Consider the following 23686-nt stretch of genomic DNA (forward strand, 5'->3'; position numbering starts at 1 on the left):
TTTGCCTTGCTTTGGCTTATTATGTCCTATACAGTGTTTTTATGAAGTGAAACGCAATAGGCCTTAGATTTACCATAACATTCAATATTTTCTTCATTGCTACAACTCTTTTTTGTATTGGATATGTATTGATATGTATTGGATTTGTATTGATATGTATTGGATATTATTTTATTGGATAAAAACAGGAGAAAGAGACTTAATCTTAAGATGGAACTTTTGTTTTATCTATTTCCAATATGCAGGTGTTGGCCAAACCGCTTTTGCAGTCTTTAATGAATATTTTTAAACTTTCACAATGTAGTTTTGCAGCTTTTATTGTTTTCGAAAAGCTTGATAATAAACCTTAAAACTATATATGTATATCACCTTTATGATTCATATTCATAGTGTATATTTCTCTTTAAATTAATAGATAAAGAAATAAATCGTTCTAATATTTTGATTCCAAGATGAATTTGAAAGTAGCAGAAAATCGACTGATCTCTCTCTCTCTCTCTCTCTCTCTCTCTCTCTCTCTCTCTCTCTCTCTCTCTCTCACTCTCTCTCTCTCTCTCTCTCTCTCTCTCTCTCTCTCTCTCTCTCTCTCTCTCTCTCTCTCTCTCTCTCTCTCTCTTTCTGTCTCTTTTTGTCACAATAAATCTTGATATTTGCGGTAATTTTTCCTCCATCAATTATCGTTTGGTTTAAACCAAGGTATACTTTTTGATCTTTTAAGGTTTCATTTTTGCTCTTTCGTTGCATAACAATAAATAATTTTAAAGGCTAATATAAGTATCATCATGAGAGAGAGAAGAGGGATCGGAAATAGAATTATCTGTCCAATTGAAGGATATTCTAGTGTTTTTTTATGTTTTTAAATGTGTAGATTTTCAAAACGTTTTTAAAGATATGTATTTTTTTTCAGTTTTAACAGTTTTGATTTTATGTGTGATTTGGTTAACTCTATAGACTTTTAAACTTTTAGGTCACTTTTCACCACATGTGTCTGGACTTCACCTACAGGGAAATACGTCACTAGTTTTTTCAAAGAATCCATCCACAAGCAGTTTTTTAATGTCGTCTGCATCAGAATCTGAAAGAAAAGGCTTAGAGTATCAGAACACAGGTTTGAAAAGTCACCTTCAAAGCAAAAAGTATGAAAAATTGAAAAGATATCAAAGAACTCATAAAAAGAAAAAGACATATAAATGTGAGGTATGTGATAAGACCTTCTCTCTAATACAGAAATTGAACCGGCACATAAGAGTGCATACAGGTGAGAAACCATTTAAGTGTGATGTTTGTGACCAAGCTTTTACTCAAGAATCAAGTTTGAAAACCCATAAAAGAGTGCACACGGGTGAGAAGCCGTTTGTGTGTGATGTTTGTGACCAAACCTTTTCTACAGCATCAAATTTGAACACCCATAAGAGAGTGCATACGGGTGAAAATCCGTTTAGGTGTGATATGTGCGATAAAACCTTTTCTCAAGCATCAAGTTTGAACCGGCACCAAAGAATGCATACGGGTGAAAAACCGTTTAAGTGTGACGTCTGTGATAAAACTTTTTCTCAAGCATCAAGTTTGAACACCCATCAAAGAGTGCACACGGGGGAGAAGTCATTTAAGTGTAATGCATGTGACAAAACCTTTTTTCAAGCATCACATTTGAACCGGCACCAAAGAATGCATATGGTTTAGAAACCGTTTAAGTGTGACGTCTGTGATAAAACCTTTTCTTTAGTATCATATTTGAACACCCATAAAAGAGTGCATACGGGTGAAAAACCGTTTAAGTTTGACGTCTGTGATCAAACCTTTTCTTTAGTATCATATCATATGTATCCTCAGTGTCATATCAGTGCTAATTTAAATGTGAGAATTAGCCAACGTGGAACAGCTTTAATCCTTCATTAAGTTTTCTTTTTTTAATAAAAATCAATATTCTTCCAAAGGTCTTGTTGTAGTCTATACACTTAGAGGATTTTTTTACAATAGGTTCTTATATTCTAATTCAGAACTGACTTAAATGAAAATAACCTATTGCACAATTCACATTTAAATGTTGTTACCTATATGTACTATGTACTCTTACCTATACCTATATGTAGTATGTACTGTTTGAGCATGTTCAAATAGTCCAGCCACAACAAGCATTTCTTGCATCAATCATATTTAAACAGTTTCTCACCAGTGTGAAATCTTTGGAGCTCATTCAAAAATCCTAATTTAAATAGGCATTTCTTACAAATATAAAACTGGTAACAATCAAACAGAAGTTTACATTGTCCAAAACTAAATTGTACAATAATTAAGATGTTTAGCAACCAAAAACTTTTACAAGAAAGCAAGATATAATTGGTTTTCAATTGCTTAATTTAGTTCCACAACAAGAATGAAAACAAACAAGGCTAAAAAAAACGGTACCCATGGATCAATTGACAATAAAAAATTTGTGGTTCATTTGTAACTGTTGTGGTTCATTTGTGGTCCACTTATAATCTACTACCCACCTATCCTGTTATAAAAAGTGCATAAGGCCTTGCCACACTGCAAGTAACTAATTACTACCAATTAGGTTTTCTCCCAATCCTTCCAGTCATTAAAACCGCTGTATTTGTCGACTGAGTTCCTTATTTTCATATTCTTCATTTAACCGAATGAAAAAATGGGGCGCCATCCGTAAAATCAGGGTATGCGTGGATAAAACCGCTGCTTTTGTCGACCAAGATTAAGATTTTAGTAGATGTCATGACGGCGTCGTGACACTGTTATGTCATTCCTATTGCCATATCAATATTTATACGCGCTTTGCCGTATAAATATGCCGTAAAACATCTTTGCCCTGCATAACAGAAGTGAGTTGAAATCCTTTGATTTATTGATAAGATGAACTTCCATACTCAGTTGTAGCAGCTAAAATTCCTAAGTCCAAAGCACCAAAGCAACCTGTATCAGTGACAGCACCTAGGTGGCCTCCACAACTTGCACCTTTGCCATCAAAATCTAAGCCTCCAAAAGTTCAACCAGCAAATAAACTAATGTCAGGTATTCAGTTAATAAACCAGCCTTCCACTGTAGAAACCCCTACACCATACCAGCCAACCAGGGAAGAGAGAGGAGTGGCAGAAATTAGCTACCTTTCAAACAGTATATTTTCTCATTGACAGCATCAATGAAATTGTACAAATGAAAAACAACCACACAAGAAAAGCCATCAGTATACTACTTGGAACAGAAATATGGAAAACAGCAGTGTTGCAGCTGCAAATCATTAAACGAAACGTGGATATACCAACAAACCCAGGAATAATCTTTGAACTTCTATCAATCCAAACACCAAAGCTAACCCAAACAAAAGAGCAAGAAAACACTGCAGTAAAGATAAATTGCCAGAAGATCAAGAGATCGTAAATAACAATAATTAATTACTTGTGCTAGAGTTCAACTCTAGCCTCTAGAATACTTTGTGCCAACATCATTCTTTACTTAAGCAGCGCGATCGCGCTGCCTATGAAATAGCCCAAGTTATTAATTATAATTTTAATTACAAAAGAATTTTAACCACAACTATTTTATAGGCAGCGCGATCGCGCTGATTAAGTAAAGAATGATGTTGGCACAAAGTATTAATTTTTGTCCAAATCTGGGCACTTCGTATCGAAGGAGCTGTCTTAGAAATTTCGAAAAGGGCTCATTCGATTTGAAATTGGAGTGGCTAGTGACCTTTTTAATAGTCGAAACTGATTGGAGGGCAACTAGCCCCCCCACCTATGCCCATCATTCCCCAAAACACATCCAATTAAAATTTTGAGGTAGCCATTTTGTTCAGCGTAGTTGATTTCCAGATAGAAATTATGTTTTTGAGGAGTACAGTCCCCCACAGCTTGCAGGGCAAGGGTTGGAAGTTATGCCATGGGGGCATATAATGTTTTTATAAAAGGTGTTGTCGTAGAAACTTCAAAAAAGGCTCATTCGATGGGAAACTCAAAGGGCGAGTATCATTTATAAATTTTTATCAACCACACTTTCCTGGACCCAACCGACGCAATAGCTAGGAAGTGGTGATTTCTCAATTTCCTGCTAAGCAGAAACGTGGCAGGATATGTTCCTTATCTTAATAAAAAGTGGTATTTTGAAACTTTGTATTTGTGTCTTAATATATTTTTACTAAATTCCAAATTTACTTAATTAGAAGGCTTTACCACATTAGGTCTTTAAGGGTGACAACCCATCACCCCCACAACCCTCAGGGAAAGGGTTGTAAGTTATGCCCTGGGAGCATGTAAGGTTTTTATAGAAAGCGATGTTGTAAAACATCAAAAAGAGTTTATTCAGTTGAAAATTGAAAGGCCTAATGCCGTTTTAATAGTAGAAATTGATTGAAGGGCAAATAAACCCCCTCTCACGTCCCCCATGTCCCCACACACATACCCTCAAATTTGTTAGATATCCATTTTGTTAAACGGTTTCGAATGTTCTGGATATTAAGTCTTTTAGGATGACAACCCCCTTAGAGCCCTCAATGCAAGGATTGTAAGTTATGCCCTGGGGCCATACAAGGTTTATATAGAAAGTTGTTGTAGAAATTTCAAAAAGGGCTTAATTGGTTCGAAATTGAAATGGCCCTTTTTAATAATCGAAAGTGAGTGGAGAATAATTGACTCTCACGCCCACCATTTCCCCAAACACATTCAATCAAAATTTAGAGATAGCCATTTTGTTCAACGTATTTGAAAGTTTTGGAAATTATGTATTTAAGGATGACAAACCCCCCAGAGTCCCCAGGGCAAAGGTTGCAAGTTAAGATTAAATCAAAATTCACGGTATTAATGCTAATTCTCATTAAGGCATCTCAGCAGTAATCCAAGAACGACTGAGGATATTATATTCAAACTTTCGGGGCTGCTTCAGCTCTTAAAATTTAACCAAATCAAAATAGCGCAAGTGTATACAAGCTATCAAAGAAAGTAAACAGATTTTTTTGCGAATGGTATCAAGTTTACTATTTCAGGTCAACTAGAGGAGGTATGAAACTAAATTAAACACTACTATTTGTGTGCAAGTTTTTAAAAGGGAGTAGTATCTTATATAAAGGTCCAAAACTAGATGATATAAAGCGACCAATCTCTTCATATTATGGACCTATAAAGTGACCAAGCATGTTATGTTTGGAACTAGGGACGAGATTGTGTAATGCAACCAGACAGGTTTCAGTGACAAAAATTTTGATCGTCACGTTACCTATTATAAAGGTTTATTGAGCCTTCTGTCAAAAATACTGGTTTCAGTCATAGGATAACAAAATCATGTTTTTCGTATAAATAATGTTTTTTACTAAAGCCGCGCATGTTCTGACTCAAAAATTGTCAAACGCTAATAACCTCTAGGCTGAAGGTACCTTGCATCTAGAATTGATTGGCATATGGTGTTAAATCATTTACCAAAAAAAATAACTATTTTCGAAAAAGGGTATAGCATTTGTGAATTGGACTGTATGAACGATCTTAATTGTTGATTGAATAATAGGGATGTGAATGATCCTAATTAGTGATCGGATCCTATGAAGGCGGTAAAAAAGGGTTAAACTGATTAGCAGTTAAGGTAAACCCGAAAGGTTGTTAACTCATAGCTTATTGATTATAAATTTGGAATAACATCAATCTATGGGAATGGTTAACGATGATAAAATGGCCGTGTGAGTTAACATAGCTTTACTTCACCGATGTGCTCTGTATAATACACAAGTACCGTTTGAACAGTGTTGTCAATATTAAATATGGTCTAACGTTATAGTATACTAAAAAGTTGATACTAATAGAGATGTAGATGTCAAGAAAGGAATTTTAATAATGAAATTCAGAACAATCCTTAGAAATCCCTGCAAATCAAGTAGTGTGGTGTATATGAGTATGAACCGTCAAGGATCATTAGCACCCATGACCCTAACCACCAGGGACCTCAACCTCCAAAGTTTCTTTATCCCCAAGCTCCAAGGGCCCCCTCCCCCCATCGGTTTGGCCAACCCTCCCCCATTTTTTTCATTTGTTTTTTTTCGTTTTTTTTAACTTTTTTTTATTTTTTTTAACGATATATTTTTCAACTTTTTTTATATCTCATGGAATGACATGAAACATACTTAAAACATAAAAAATCAGATTTAATATTTTCCAAATTCAAAATGAGAATGACAGAAATGTTAGTCGTGACTTTTACTATTAGAAAAATATTTTTTGTAGTAGCACTTTTTTTATTGGACTAAATTGTTTTTTTGGAATTTTTTTTACGTATCTTAAAATGACATGAAATATGCTTATGGCTCTAACAATTGTACTCTATGCTTTCTCAGAGACACTATGTAGCTTTCCCACTGGTACTCTATGACCGGTTATTAACACTACCTAGTTTATTGCATTCATTAAATCAGTATTTTTTACACAGTGGAACGATAAACACAACTAATATCTATAGAAAGTGAAGATGAAACATTTTAAGAAAGTGTGTTCACATGATAGTGTTATTGTAGCATTGAATGCTGACAAGGAGAAGTATTTAAACTATGAAATAAGTACAAGTGGTAACACTATCGGAAACCTATGCCTAACACTATACGAAAAGAAAGGCCTACTCTTCTACTAATATCATAAACCATATATTGTCAATCTGCCAAAATTGTTGCGCTTGTAGAAATAATGTAATAAAAAACAGTAAAATTTCCAGAAAAATAAAAAGGGCATTGCCTGAAAATATCCATCAGGGATACAAAGACGTATCAATGAAAAACAAAGTACCAGCAAACTTTACTACCATTGATCAAACAGTCAATGAACCATATAATACCAAAGACGAAAAGCATTACAGCTATAGTATCAAGAGAGAACATGGTGAACCATTTTATGGAACAGATTCAAAATGTCCATTGATTCAAGTTGTTCATTGATATTAATAATGTATAATAATGTGTCTACCATATATTTATATTAATAACATACATGTCATTATATCATTAAAAATATGTAATCTATTACTTTGTTATATTTCCATTATTTCTAGGGTATGCGAGTAGATTCATAGAGCTTTTATTAGAAACAAAAGTACACACAAAAACATAGATTCAAACATACAAACCGACAAAGACAAGCACTGGGAGAAGCAAACATCCGCCCCACACACACACATAGATAGGCACACACAAACACACACACATAGGCAAAGAGAGTGAAAGAATAGATTCAGCGACAAAAACCGACAAAGACAGGCACTGGGACACGCAAACATCCACGCAAAAACACACACACAGGCAAAGAGAGTGAGACAATAGATTCAGACATACAAACAGAGAAAGACATGCATTGGAATAAGCAAACATCCGCCCAGACACACAGGCAAAAAGAGTGAGAGAGACAAAGACACATACAAATACGTAGATTCAGACACGAAAAAGACATGCATTGGAATAAGCAAACACATGCCCAGACACACAAGCAAAAAGAGTGAGAGAAACAAAAACACATAAAAATACGTAGATTCAAACACACAAGCTGAGAAAGACATGCATTGGAATATGCAAACACCCGCCCAGACACATAGGCAAAAAGAGTGAGAGAGAAAAAGACACATAAAAATACATAGATGCAGACAAACAAACCGAGAAAGACATGCATTGGAATAAGCAAACATCCGCCCAGACACACAGGCAAAGAAACAGTGAGAGAGACAAAACACATACAAACACGTAGATTCAGACGCACAAACCGAGAAAGACATGCGTTGGAATAAACAAACACCCACCCAGACACACAAGCAAAAAGAGTTAGAGAGATAAAAACACATACAAATACTTAGATTTAGACACAGAAACTGAGAAAGACATGCATTGGAATTCGCAAACACCCACCCAGACACACAAGCAAAAAGAGTGAGAGAGACAAAAACACATACAAATACGTAGATTCAGACACACAAACCGAGAAAGACATTCATTGAAATAAGCAAACACCCGCCCAGACACACAGACGAAAAGAGTGAGAGAGAAGAAAACACATACAAAGACTTAGATTCAGTCACACAAAACAAAAAAGACATGTATTGAAATAAGAAAACACCAGCCTAGACACACAAGCAAAAAGAGTGAGAGAGACAAAAACACATTCAAATACGTAGATTCAAACACAAAAACCAATACAGACATGCATTGGATTAAGCAAACACCCGCCCAGACACACAGGCAAAAATAGTGAGAGAGACAAAAAGACATACAAATAAGTAGATTCAGACACACAAACCGAGAAAGACATGCATTGAAATAAGCCAAAACCCGCCCAGACACACAGGCAAAAAACAGTGAGAGAGACAAAAACAAATACAAATACGTAGATTCAGACACACAAACCTAAAAAGACATGCATTGGAATAAGCAAACACCTGCCCAGACACACAGGCAAAAAGAGTGAGAGAGATTAAAACAGATATAAATACGTAGATTTAGACACAAAAACCGAGAAAGACATGCATTGGAATAAACAAACACCCACCCAGACACACAAACAAAAAGAGTGAGAGAGACAAAAACACATACAAACACGTAGATTCAGACACTGACACAGAGAAATATGTGCATTGGGATAAGCAAACAAGTGCACAGAAACACATGCAAAAAGAATGAGAAAGAAAAAAACAAATTCAAATACGTAGATTCAGACACACATACCGAAAAATACATGTGTTGGAACAAGTAAACACCCGCCCATACACAAATACAAAAAGAGTGATAGAGACAAAAACGCATACACATACATTGATTCAGACACAAACCGTGAAACACATGAGTTGAAATAAGCAAATAACGGCCCAGACACACACACAAAAAGAGAGTGAGAGAAACCAACACAACCACATACGTAGAGTCAGACACACAAACCAAGAAAGACATGCATTTGAATAAGCAAATACCCGCCCAGACACACAGGCAAAAGAGTTATATAGACAAAACACATACAAATACGTAGATTCAGACACACAAACAGAGAAAAACATGCATTGGAATAAGCAAACACCCGCACAGACACACAGACAAAAAGAGTCAGAGATACAAAAACACATACAAATACGTAGATTCAGACACACAAACCGAGAAATACATGCATTGGAATAAAAGCACACACCCGCCCAGACACACAAGCGAAAAGAGTGAGAGAGACAAAAACACATACAAATACGTAGATTCAGACACACAAACCTAGAAAGACATGCATTGGAATAAGCAAACACCCGCCAAGACACACAGGCAAAAAGAGTGAGAGAGATAAAAACACATATATATACGTAAATTCAGTCACACAAACCGAGAAGGTTTGCGTGACACTCCAATTCATGTCTTCCTCTTTTTGTGTGACTGAATCTACGTATTTGTATGATTTTTTGTCTCTCTCACTCTTTTTGCCTGTGTGTCTGGGTGGGTGTTTGCTTATTCCAATGCTTGTCCTTCTCGGTTTGTGTGACTGAATATTGACAACACTGTTCAAACGGTATTTGTCTATTATACAGAACACATCGGTGAAGTAAAGCTATGTCAACTCACAGGGCCATTTTATCATCGTTAACCATTCCCATAGATTAATGCTATTCCAAATTTATAATAAATAAGCTATGAGTTAATAACCTTTCGGGTTTACCTTAACTGCTAATCTGTTTAACCCTTTTTTTCTCCTTCATACGATCCGATCACTAATTAGGATCATTCTCATCCCTATTATTCAATCAACAATTAAGATCGTTCATACAGTCCAATTCGCAAATGCTATATCCTTTTTCGCAAATAGAGTAATTTGATTTTGGTAAATGATTTAACACCATATGCCAATAAATTCTAGACAATATGCAAGGTACCTTCAGATTAGAGGTTATTAGTGTTTGAAAATTTTTGAGTCAGAAACATAAGCGGCTTGGATTTGTCTTTAGTAAAAAAAATTATATATACGAAAAACGTGTTTTTCTTACCCTATGACTGAAACCAGTATTTTTTACAAAAGGCTCAATAAACCCTTTGAATACGTAATGTGACGATCAAAAGTTTTGGCACTGAAACCCGTCTGGTTGCATTACACAATCTTGTCCCTAGTATCAAATATAACATGCTTGGTCACATTATAGGTCCATAATATAAAGGGATTGGTCGCTTTATATCATCTGGTTTCGGACCTTTATATAAGATACTACTAAAGGGTTTATGTTGTTAAAAATTGCTGAAAAATATTCTCCAGCATACAAATAGCAGGCCAAACTATAGTCTTAAAAAGAAGAAAAGATTTACACTATTATTTTCTTTTTCCCTGAAAAGACTAGCAATATAAAACGAACAGAAATTAATTAAAAAACTTTTTCCACAAAATAAGTTTTTCAAAGAAAAGTAAAGAACTCCATTAAACCAAAAATGAGCAAAATAAAATCAAATAATCTACCACAAACAACAAAAGCACGAAGAACAACAGGAAAATCTTTTTGCAAGATAGTGGAGGTAATTTGAATGAATATTTAAGCCCTATGTCCAAGGGCCGTCCTCAGCAAGACAAAAATATATAAAAGAAAAAAGACTCACAGCAACATGCAACCAATAAAACAACATTATTTCCACTGTCTTGCAAAAAGATTTCCCTGTTGTTCTTCGTGTTTTTGTTGTTGGTTATGGAAAGGCAGTTTAGTCCTCGTCGCTATTTTCGTCTCGCTTATGGGGAGCACTTGACAAATAATCTTTTATTTTATTAATTTAGGCAAAAAACAACTTTTTTTTACGTATCTTAAAATGACACGAAATATGCTTATGGCTCTAACAATCGTATTCTAATCTTGCTCAGAGACGCGAAGCAGCTTTCCCACTGGTACTCTATGGCCGGTTATCAACACTGCCTAGTTTATTGCATATATTATATCAGTAATTTTTACACATTGGAACGATAGACAAATAACTAATATCTATAAAAAAGTGAAGATGAAACATTTTGAGAAAGTGTGTTCACATGATAGTGTTATTGAAGCATTGAAAGCTGGCAAGGAGAAGTGTTTAAACTATGAAATAGGTACAAGTGGTAACACTATCGGAAACGTATGCTTGCCTTGTCATGACAGTAAGGAATTAAATTTGTTTGGAGTACCAAAAGAATTCAACTCTTATGATGGTGGATATGTGACATTGAGATCTCCGGAGATGATTGCACTCAAAGAGAAGGCCAACATAAAAATAATAGTTGATGAAGAGGGGCATCTTCTTGCTAGTGCTTGAGGTAACATGTTACCCGGTGTTAAACCACATCGTCAGCTTTCGGGTATTAGTATTATAATGAAAGCAAAGACGAAAAGGAAGGCCTTCTCTTCTACTAATATCATAAACCGTATCTTGTCTACGTGCCGGAACTGTTACCTGTGTAAAAATAATGTGATAATAGACAGTGAAATTGCCAGAAAAATAAAAATGACATTGGCAGAAAATATCACTAAGGAATATAAAGATTAATCGATTAAAAACAAAGTACCAGCAAACTTTGCTACCATTGATCAAACAGTCAATCAACCAAGTAATACCAAAGACGAAAAGCATATTGAGCCTGTCGATGACACACCTGTAAATATTGTGTATGACTCAAAATGGAATAATGAATATTCTACTGATTATGAACTAAGAGAAGACAACAGCTATAGCATCAAGAGAAAACATGGTGACCCATTTTATGGAACAGATTGAAAATGTACAAAGTTGTTCACTGATATTAATAATGTATAATAATGTGTCTACCATATATTTATATTAATAACATACATGTCATTATAAACCTACAACACTATATATAGCAATCAATTTATGCTGACTTATTGAATTGGGTAAACCCTACTATGATTATACCACATTTTTACCTAATTAGCTAATCTACATGTTTACATATTCATCCATATTTCGAATATTTATAACCGGTGTTTACAATTCGGCCGTTTACTATAATAGTAACGTGATTTTTTTGACTAGGAATCTACATAAAAAGGCAACATCCTGTTCAGCCGCAAGCGAATTATCCCAAGAAGAAGGATATGAATTTATCCTGAGAAAAGAAGAAATATTCAACGCATATGACCGATTGGTCGAACGCGTCAAACCCCAAACAACAGAAATATTCAAAGATTGGGATACATTGACAACCCAACCCAGAAGGAAGAGGGGCAAATGATCTGATGTTCAGGACGCACGCCTCGATTCACTACAGTTGAAGTCACTACAGTTGGTATGTTTTTTTATCTATCTGATTAGTGTGTTAATATAAACCTTAGGCCTATCAAATAGGTAAAGGTCTAGAGTAGCTTCATTTCAGAAGGTGACATGATAGAACAAAATAAAGAAAACTTTTGTGTTTTGGACAATTAATCCCCAGTTCACACCCCCCTAGTGATTCTTCTTAGGCCTAAGCTATTCAATTGTAGTGATATAGCCTAATAATTGACCCAAACATATTCAAGAACTGTTAAAATTGAAGAAACAAAGGAAATAATGTAAATTTTTTGTTGTTCATATTATTTACTTACAAATAAAGTGAACATACCACTCAATGCCTTGTTTTATGCTATTTACAAATTTAATTAATGCTTCTATTGCAAATTTGAATATCTTTATTATTGCAGTTAAACAATCTTGGAAATTTAAACCAGTCAGATATCCCCTTCATATGAATCCTCATCAGAGTATGCTCCTTGGTTGGCTTCAGCCTACTCTGCTCTAGAAGTTGAGGGCTCTGACCCAAGAGGTAAAGCTTTTTAGCTTCAATTAAAAAATATTGAAGGTGCTCTTCTGGCTCATAGGTTTCAAGGAAGAGAAGGTGCTCATAGATTTCAATAGAAGCAATTATTATTTTCATAAAGAACATAAAAAAGGCATCAAGTGGTATGTTCACTTTATTCTTAAGTCAATAATATGAACAATAAAAAAATTACAAAAAATATGGTTACCCAATAGGCCCTAGCTGCTGTAAATTAGAAATTTCATCCAGTAAATTATAAAGAATTTCAGAGCACAAGCAGGGCTCAAGAGAAGAAATCACCCTAAAAATCTGAAAAGAACATTAAAAACCAGAAAAGTACCCAAAACAGTTATTAATCTATACAGAATCTTAATACCAAAATATATAGCTCAACCTATTTATTTCCCTATACAGTGGCATCCTAAGCCTCTTTTCATTAGGGAAAAGGGGGGGGGCCAAACTTCATATATTTTACTTAACCCATTCCAGCAGAAATTATTAAATTGTCAGAAAATTTCCCTTTTTTTGCGTTTCCCATGTCCCTGGACTGACCAATATTGAACTAAAAAAAAATATTCCAACTATGAAATGAAATATAAGGTGGTCTCTGGTAGAGACCACTTTGACACATGTGCAGAAAAAACCTCACTTCTGGTGAAAACAACTAAAGCAGTTCTTTGTGTAGTTCATGGACAATGGAACTTTGCAAACTGAACATTGCCATTTTGTGCAATCTTTGTACAATATTGAGCATGTCTTCTTGAAGTACCCTGAACAGGTAAGTGTTTTGATTGATCCAATCTCTTTTCTTGAGGAACATAAGGCTTGAATTTGGGGACAATTTTCTGGATGGATAACCTCTCTCACCCATGCACAAATAACTTAAACAGAACCAGTGACAATACAACATCTAAAGTCCTTCAATGTCATCTTGTTAGCATCTGGTATAGTGGAGAACTTGAACAAGACAAAGGCATTGACCATTGTAATGTTGATGAAGTACCATAGTAGGCAGTACCACCACTTACTGCTTTTTGTGTCATTCACATAGAGAGACTTGAACATATAAGCTTTTTTCGTGTAGCCCATAAACTTTTTGTACTTGGACAACCAAGTTTGGGCATCTAACTTGGGTAACAGATCCATCTTTGTCCTTCCTAATGATCTGTGTCAATTCTCCTCCTTTATGAGTTGTCAAATTAAATTGCTCAAGTTTCATTTTTTTAAGTTGAGCTGGCAAAGTGGTCTCAAGCTCAAACCATTCCCAAAAAAAAACAACAAAAAAACAAGAAACAACTTTGTAGCATATGTTGCAAGGTGGTCATCAGGGATGGCCTGCCTCTCATGTCCAATATCTTCTTATGATGCTAATAATGTTTAATCTACTTCACAAGGAACAAATTGGAAGGAAAACAATATTATAGATATAACAATTACCAAGTAGTTTGAACCTTCTTACTTTTTCTTAAAAAACAGCACCTGGTCCCATCAAAATACTGAGTTATGCCTCACTAGTTGTCAATTTGGCTGTCCATAAAATTTTATCTGTCAGATAGCGTTGCTAGGCATATGCTAGACCAACGGTTTCTTATATTAACCACCTATGGTTCATGGGAAAAAAATATGAAAAGGGTGGTTTCACTGAGGAACCACTGTTGGAAAGGGGTAATTGCTATGGTACCTTATTTCTGTCAAATTTGCTGCAGAAATTAGAAATTTTGCATAATTTCTGACAATTTTGCAAAATTTTTGCCTTTGATGAAAACTTTACTGAATGCCAAAAAAGTTAGTTGGGTAGTGTGCCCTCTCTTTCTTTCCTCCTGTCTTGGGATGGCCCTGCCCATGTATTTTCAGTTTGTTGAATTTGTCAATCTTGGTTCAGTTTGTGAGTATTTGGCTGACACAAAAAGTTCTGTACTGCAAGATAAATAAGAAATATATAATTGAGCTTGGCTGTATATTTGAACATTAGCAAGGGTAAAGGGGTTAAGCAATATGAAGCACTTAGTAACAATATTTGTAAATATTTTAGGGTTTATTTTAAAGTTGAAGCATTACATAAATTGGTTTTTAATTTGTATACCAAGGAGGGTGTTAGAATAAAGTAAAGCAATGCTCTTTTAGGAATGATACAAGTAGGCTAAGTATTTGTGTATTTTTTATAAGTATTTGTATTTGTGTAAGTTGTTATCATAATCTAATAGTGTTTTCTTCTTATGACACTGAACTGTATACTAGTACCATATTTTATTCTGAAAAGCTCTTTTAGAAATGATACAAGTAAGTATTTTTGTATTTTTTAAAGTTGTTATCAGAATCTAAAAGGGTTTTCTTCTAATGACACTGAACTGTAAACCATATTGTATTCTGAAAAGAGTTAGTTATGTATTAGCAACAAATATTTCCAAATGTTCATCAATACTGTCATACCATTAAGTTTGTAATTTTCTTAGTTTAAATTTGTATCTGCAAAGCTGAGTATATAATTTACCAAAATGTAATATTGAAAAATATATAATAATGGAAAAATAAACTTAGTAAAACACAATACATTATGTAAACTGCCTTAAAAAATTTTTCTGTTTCTTTATTGTGTTGCCACTACTTCAACCTCAAAAAGGCCATAAAAAAATGTCAAAAAGTATACCTTGAATTATATTTATGCTTGCAATTTGCTCCCCTTGGGATTTGCTGCTTTACTGCTTCTTTGCAATTATTTTAATTTGAAGAAAGAGTTGAAGGTTTTGGTTTAGTCTCAAAAAGAAATACCATTAAATTATGAATACTAACAAAAAATCATTCTAAAATACTTATTTTGCTCCTAAAAGCACTCTAATCTACTATCCCTTCCCTCCCCTCTAATGGTCAAACATATTGGCTATCCCAAATTTTATATTCTCCTCAAGTTTTCCTGTTGCTTCCTGCTGTTAACTTTGTATGTTTCCCATTAAATTAATTTGAAGAAAAGAGACAACTTTGGCTCTAGGTGTTTTCTCTCCCCTGAAAAATTTTCCTTCAAAAACTCCTGGGGAATACTCTCCCCACCCTGGAGAAAATATCAATCCCCCAACAGGAAATTTATTATGGGATAATGCACCTCCCCCCTTATTTTCCCTAGAAAGGTTCAGATATTCATTAGAAGGGAAATTGAAAGTTCTACTTACATACAGAGCTAGACTAAGCTTTTTTCAGAGGGGGGGGGGCAAATGTAGACTTCACTGTCTCCTGCTACACCACCACTGCTAAAAATATTACAATTTTGGCCAATAATATTACAGTTTTAGCTTGTTTTGTTGCTCCTAGGACATGCCACCCAGGGCACTTCTCCCCTCTGACCTCCTAGATCCAGCCCTACTCACCCGTTTAAGTCAGAAGCATGCTATAGCATTGCCTAATAAAAAGAGCCATAAGGGCTCAATGTATTATTTTTCTTTATTCCAAAGAGGCACTTCACATGGAAGGGATGGTTGTACACATTTAGAGTAGTGTTCATTTCCTTGCAAATCAAAAGTTCAAGTGCCTTCTTTTAAGAGTCAAAAGTGATTGGAAGGCAACAAGCTAATGCCCACATTATTTTCCCCCCAAACCCATCTGATCAAAATATTGTGGCTGCTGTTTTGTTCAAAATAGTCCAAGTGTCATATATCTATGCCTCCAGGTTAGAGAGAACCCCCCCCCTTCTAGCCCCTCGGGCAAGGGCTGTAAGCTATGCAAAGTGTCCATTGTTAAGATATAAAATTTTTTATGGGAAGCTTGATCTTATAAACTTTTTACTGAGGCTCATTAAATTGGAGATCAAAGGTTCTGGTGCCCTTTTTAAGATTCTAAAGTGAATAGAGGACAACCACCCCTACCTGTCATTTTCCACTTATTTGGGGGAGGGGGGAAAATGTTCAAATGGTACATTTAATGCCAAAACATCCTAACTCTCAATGAATCTCCAGGTAAATATATATGTAGCTGTAAGAAAGGGGAAGGGTGGAGGTAGAAGATGATATTTAATCCCTCTTGATTTTTAGGAATATTTCTGGTTAATGCTGTTATTATGAAATTAAAGAGTAACAATATACCCCAAAACTAGCAGAAATTATTCTGTATAGAAGGGGTGCTGCCCCTTCCTCCTCCCCAATCTCCCCATTATATATATATATATATATATATATATATATATATATATATATATATATATATATATACATACACATATATATATATATATATATACATATATATATATATATATATATATATATATATATATATATATATATATATATATATATATATATATATATATATATATATATATATATATATATATATATATATATATATATATATATATATATATATATATATATATATATATATATATATATATATATATATATATATATATATATATATATATATATATATATATATATATATATATATATATATATATATATATATATATATATATATATATATATATATATATATATATATATATATATATATATATATATATATAAGGCTCATTCGATTGGACATTCAAAGGGCTAGTGCCCTTTTCAATAGTCAAAAGTGATTAGAGGGCAACTAATCCCTTCTCACGCTCACCTTTTCACCAAACACATCCAATCAAAATTTTGAGACAGCCATTTTATTAAACGTAGTTTTAAGTTCTGGAAATTTGGTCTTTGAGGATGACAACTCCCCCACAGCCCTCAGGGCAAGGGTTGTAAATTAAGGATTCTCCGAATCCTTCCCATTATTTCTTATGGAAGGGATGCTCGTATAAACTTTAGAGAGGGCTCATTTGAATTGAAAGTTCTTGTTCACTTTTTAAGAGTCAAAAGAGATTGGAGGGCAACTAGCCCCCCCTCCTCCATGCCCTAAATTCATCAGATAAAAATTTTGAGATATACATTTTGTTAAAATACTTCAAAGTTCTGATAACAAAAAACTCAGGTTTCGACACAGCTCACCAGGGCCTGGGGGTAGGTGTTGTAACTTATGCCCTGGGGGCATATAAACAATTAAACAATCATTAAATAAACACTCAATGCAAACAAACATACAATAGATATTAATGTAAATTAATAAATAAATTCAGTGCTGATATTAATGTAAATTCATAAATAAATTTCTGCTGGGTGGAATTTAACGTGGGGGAATTATCAGCAGGAAAAAGAAAATGTTCTTTGAGGGGGGAGGAATTTGTGAATTATCCAGAGAAGGGACGACTAAACCCATTCGATAATATACAAAATTCTACATCTGAAAGTAAAGGGAATAAAGAATCAACAGAAATGTCAGAGATAGCACTTCAGGTTCCTTTAGACGATTTAGTTAGTGGGCCCTCTCTAAAGTTTATACGAGCATCCCTTCCATAAGAAATAATATGAAGGATTCGGAGAATCCTTAAATTACAACCCTTGCCCTGAGGGCTTTGGGGGAGTTGTAATCCTCAAAGACCTAATTTCCAGAACCTAAAACTACGTTTAATAAAATGGCTGTCTTAAAATTTTGATTGGATGTGTTTGGGGAAAAGGTGGCCGTGAGAGGGGGGTTAGTTGCCCTCAAATCACTTTTGACTATTACAAAGGGCACTACCCCTCAGAACTTCCAATCAAATGAGCCTTTTTTAAAATTTCTACGACACCGCCTTCTATAAAAACCTTATTTGCCCCCAGGGCATAACTTAAAACCTTTGCCCTGAGGGTTGTGAAGGGATTGTCCTCCTCAAAAACATATTTTCTATCTGGAAATCACCGACCCTGAACAAAATGGCTCAATCAAAAGTTTGTTTGGAGGTGCTTAGGGAACGAATGGGCGTGGGGGGGGCTAGTTGCCCTCCAATCACTTTTGACTATTAAAAAGGGCACTATACCTTTAATTTCCAATCGAATGATCCTGTTTTGAAGTTTCTACGACAACGCCTTTTATAAAAACCTTATATGCCCCCAGGGCATAACTTAAAACCCTTGCCCCGAGGGTTGCGGGGGAGTGTCCTCCTCAAAAATGTATTTTCAATCTGGAAATCAACTACGCTGAACAAAAATGGCTATCTCAAAATTTTGATTGGATGTGTTTGGGGGAATGATGGGCGTAGGGGGGGGGGGCTAGTTGCCCTCCAATCACTTTTGACTATTAAAAAGGGCACTATCCCTTTGAATTTCCAATCGAATGAGCCTTTTTTGAAGTTTCTATGACAATGCCTTCTATTAAAACCTTATTTGCCCCCAGGGCATAACTTAAAACCCTTGCCCTGAGGGTTGTGGGGGATTGTCCTCCTCAAAAAAATGTTTTCTATGTGAAAATCAACTACGCTGAACAAAATTGCTCTCTCAAAATTGTGATGGGATGGGTTGGGGGGATTGATGGGCTGGGGGGGGGGGCGTGTCGCCCTCCAATCACTTTTGACTATTAAAATGGGTACTATACATTTGAATTTCCAATTGAATGAGCCTTTTTTGAAGTTTCTACGAAAAAGCCTTCTTTAAATACCTTATATGCCCTCAGTGCATAACTTAAAACCCTTGCCCTGAGGGTTTTGAGGGAGTGTCCTCCTCAAAAATATATTTTCTATCTGGAAATCAACCGCACTGAACAATATGGCTATCTCAAAATTTTGTTTGGATTTTTTTGGGTTACTAATGGGCGTGGGAGGGGGGGGGCTATTTGCTCTCCAATCACTTTCGACTAGTAAATAGGGCACAAGCCCTTTGTATTTCCTATTGAATGTTCCTGTTTTGAAGTTTTTACGACAACGCCTTCTAAAAAAACCTTATATGTTCCAGGGCAAAACTTAAAACTCTTGCCCTGAGGGTTGTGGGGAGTGTCCTCCTCAAAAATATATTTTCTCTCGGGAAATCAACCACACTGAACAAAATGGCTATCTCAAAAGTAAGATTGGATGTGTGTGGGGTAATAATGGGCGTGGGGGGGGGAGCTAGTTGCCCTCCACTCACTTTCGACTATTAAAAAGGGCACTAGCCCTTTAATTTCCAATCGAATGAGCCTGTTTTGAAGTTTCTACGACAACACCTTCTATAAAAACCTTTTATGCCCCCAGGGCATAACTTAAAACCCTTGCCCTGAGGGTTGCGGGTGTCCTCCTCAAAAATATATTTTCAATCTGGAAATCAACTACGCTGAACAAAAATGGCTATCTCAAAATTTTGATTGGATGTGTTTGGGGGAATGATGGTCGTAGGGGGGGCCTAATTGCCCTCCAATCACTTTTGACTATTAAAAAGGGCACTATCCCTTTGAATTTCCAATTGAATGAGCCTTTTTTGAAGTTTCTATGACAATGCCTTCTATAAAAACCTTATATGCCCCCAGGGCATAACTTAAAACCCTTGCCCTGTGGGTTTTGGGGGATCGTCCTCCTCAAAAATATGTTTTCTATCTGAAAATCAACTACGCTGAATAAAATGGCTATCTTAAAATTTTGATTGAATGTGTTTGGGGGAATGATGGGCTGGGGGGGGGGGTCTAGTTGCCCTCCAATCACTTTTGACTATTAAAAAGGGCACTATCCCTTTGAATTTCCAATATAATGAGCCTTTTTTGAAGTTTCTACGACAACGCCTTCTATAAAAACCTTATATGCCCCCAGGGCATATCTTAAAACCCTTGCCCTGAAGATTTTGGGGAAAACACATTTTCTATCTGGAAATCAACTACGCTGAACAAAATGGCTATCTCAAAATTTTGATTGGATGTGTTTGGGGTAATGATGGGCGTGGGGGGGGGGCTAGTTACACTCCAATCATTTTCGACTATTAAAAAGGGCACTAGCTATTTGAATTTCCAATCGAATGAGCCTTTTTTGAAGTTTCTACGACAACGCCTTCTATGAAAACCTTATATGCCCCCAAGGCATAACGTAAAACCCTTGCCCTGAGGGTTGTGGGGGAGTGTCCTTCTCAAAAATATGTTTTCTGTCTGGAAATCAACTACGCTGAACAAAATAGTTGTATCAAAATTTTGATTAGATGTGTTTTGGGAAATGATGGGCGTGGGGGGGGGGCGAGTTACCCTCCAATCACTTTCGACTATTAAAAAGGGCACTAGCTCTTTAATTTCTAATCGAATGAGCCTGTTTTGAAGTTTCTACGAAAACGCCTTCTATAAAAACCTTATATGCCCCCAGGGCATAACTTAAATTCCTTGCCCTGAGGGTTTTGGGGGAGTATCCTCCTCAAAAATATATTTTCTATTTGGAAATCAACTACGCTGAACAAAATGGCGTATGCCTTTGCGTATTGCGTATGCCTGCACCATCTGTGATTTACAAGCTTAAGTTATAATACTTTTCAAATCGCTATTTAAAGAAGAAATGGACTATAAATTCGCTAGGTAAAATAACTTTTTTTTTCACTTTTTTTTCACAGCAACAGCAGCGAGTTTATAAGAAATATCAAATAAATTTTCTTGTGAAATTTTATCGCTTTTAATCAACAATTTTGCTAAACCAGTCCTTCTCAATTCATCCTCAGGAATATGTTGTGGTTTTTATCTTTCCCACATTATGCCGCAGACGAGTCTATAATCATTTTATTATCAATTCTTGTTTTAGTTTAGTTTTTGTTTAAAGCTTTTTCCAATAGGCAATGATTAGAAGTTCTCCAAAAAAAAGTCCCCCCAGATCCCACCTCAAATGCCAGTGAAAGTGATACCCATCTTGGCTGGTCAAGCACACTATCTCAAAGTTCAAATGATAGCTCCAATTCTGAGAATTGGACAATGATAAGTGTAGGGACTAATTTCACCGTAAATGATGATAATGGGTTACAAGAGGTCCTTTCTAGAAGCTCTAAAAAAGGAAAAAAATCTCCCCAATCAAAAGAATTCCCCCTCTCCCTGCCCTAGTTCAACCCTCCAAAAACTTAGTAATTTACCCTGAAATCACTACGATGATTCCCTTTGAAATAAAAAAGGCTACCTTACTAAGAGTTACAGTTTTCAAACTGCTACAATAAATCTCCACTCTTAATATTCAATATGATGAAACTCTGATCTTTTCCGTCCAAGGTCAGAAATCAGTTCAAGCAATAATTACTAACAAATCCCTCCTGAGAACCCTAATTAATGCACCTAAATAGAACCCAAAACACTCACCAACAAAAACAGTAGTGTATAATATTCCCCCAGAGATATCCATTCAGGAGTTAAAAGAAGGGATCCCAGATAGGACTGGCAACTCAATCCACGTTGAAGATGTTACCCAAATTGGCAAACCTAACTCTAATGGCCTAAAAACTAGTAGATCCTTCTTATTCACACTGGAGGAAAAAATTAGTATCCCAGAAAAGTTATTCCTATTTGGGCAAATCAAACCACACAAGGAATACAAACCTAAGCCTAATCAGTGTCAGAAGTGTCTCAAACTGGGACACACAACAAACAAATGCAATGAAATTCTCCTAGAGTCTAGTAATTGTAAAGCATACCATTCTAAAGAGTTGACAACTTGCAACAACACTCAGCCTACATGTATCAATTGCACAGGCCCACATGAATCTACAAATAAATCACTATGCCCTGCATATAAGAAAAGAGCTCTAACACTCCAAATAGTAACAGAGAAGGCCATCCCATACCCCTTTGCAGCAATGGAAGCAAATGCTGCCCAACAATACCAAATAAAGCCCATAATGAAACCAACCAAACCCCCCAAGTCAAACACCCCCAATGCATCCAGTATCCCGTATAAAACACCATCTTCTAAGCCCCCTAGCTCACATCCCTATCAGAAGGAATCACCAAGTCAACAAGCCACCTGGTCCGGTGAGATGAGGTCAGCCTGGCCCCCCCCTCCCAAGATGAAACAAACCAGAAACACTACCAGGAATTATTTCCTGAACTGACAAACAGGATGAACAACCAAACATGCAATCCCCAAATATATGCTTATTCATTCTAAACAGTAATGCAGTTCAGGTCATGAACATACTTCAACTACAGAAAACAAAAATCATTGCAGAATTGGCAAAAATCTACATCCCCGATGATATGCTCATTCAAGCAAAAAAAGATCTTGCTTTACTTTTAACAAAGCTGAACATTGATGCACAGTCATATGAAAAATAAATCAACAACACAACACATATCAATACTCCAGTGGAACATAAGATTGCTCACAGAAAATAAGCTAAATGAACTAATATCTTTTATGAATAATAATTCCATTAATATTGCTTGCCTCCAGGAAACTCATTTAACCCAAAATCAACAAATTAAGTCTCTGGGATATACTATCCTGAGAAAAGATAGATCATCAGAGAGAAAAGGAGGTGGTGTAGCTCTATTAGTTAAAAATAATATAAAATTCCGTGGCATCACTCTTCCAGATGTTGCTAATGATGCTGATTCAATTGGTATCACTATTTGGCTGTATAATATAAAAACCTACATAATAAGCTTTTTAACCCTAATTGCCAAACTACAGATGCCTTGGATTTCTTTAATTATATAAATAATTCTAATATGTTAAAAAATATCATTATTTGTGGAGATTTCAATGCCCACAGCCTTTTGTGGGGGAATAAACCAGCAAATAAAGCTGGTAAATTGATTGAGGATATGACTTCAAATAATAATGAATTAGCTGTTGCTACCCCTCCAAACCTGAATACTTATTTCAACCCAAAAAGTGGCAGATTCTCCAAAATTGACCTACAAATTGTGTCATTAAATATTTTGAATAAAATTTATATAAATAAAATTGATAGTGTGTGAACTGACCACTTTGCTATAGTGTGCTCCCTAAATGAACCTGCTGAAACTCCACATACCTCCAAATATATCAACACCAAAGCAAATTGGTCTATGTTCCAAAATAAGCTGAATGATGAAATCACAAGTTTCACCCCAAAATTCATAAATTTCAAACACAACAGTTGACACACATGCTGAAGCATTGACAT

The 23686-nt window shown here is 35.4% G+C and overlaps 2 protein-coding genes across 2 annotated transcripts in view; both read left to right on the forward strand.

The window, feature by feature from the left end:
• Positions 1–23686, forward strand: part of LOC148948182 (uncharacterized) — a 445032-nt gene that overhangs the window by 89099 nt on the left and 332247 nt on the right. The gene's annotated exons all lie outside the window — the stretch shown is intronic.
• On the forward strand, positions 980–1930 carry LOC148948183 (uncharacterized). Its single transcript, XM_089095729.1, has one exon. The coding sequence runs from the start codon at positions 1057–1059 to the stop codon at positions 1681–1683; it is 627 nt and encodes a 208-aa protein (XP_088951855.1). The 5' UTR covers positions 980–1056; the 3' UTR covers positions 1684–1930.

This window comes from Artemia sp. Qi Xiang Cuo, chromosome 10 (assembly GCF_049724085.1).
Source record: "Artemia sp. Qi Xiang Cuo chromosome 10, ASM4972408v1, whole genome shotgun sequence".
In the NCBI taxonomy this organism is placed as follows: Eukaryota; Metazoa; Arthropoda; class Branchiopoda; order Anostraca; family Artemiidae; genus Artemia; species Artemia sp. Qi Xiang Cuo.

Bases quoted from the DNA above. Each gene is read 5' to 3' on its own strand.
- LOC148948183 (XM_089095729.1), top strand. From the start codon at position 1,057: ATGTCGTCTGCATCAGAATCTGAAAGAAAAGGCTTAGAGTATCAGAAC.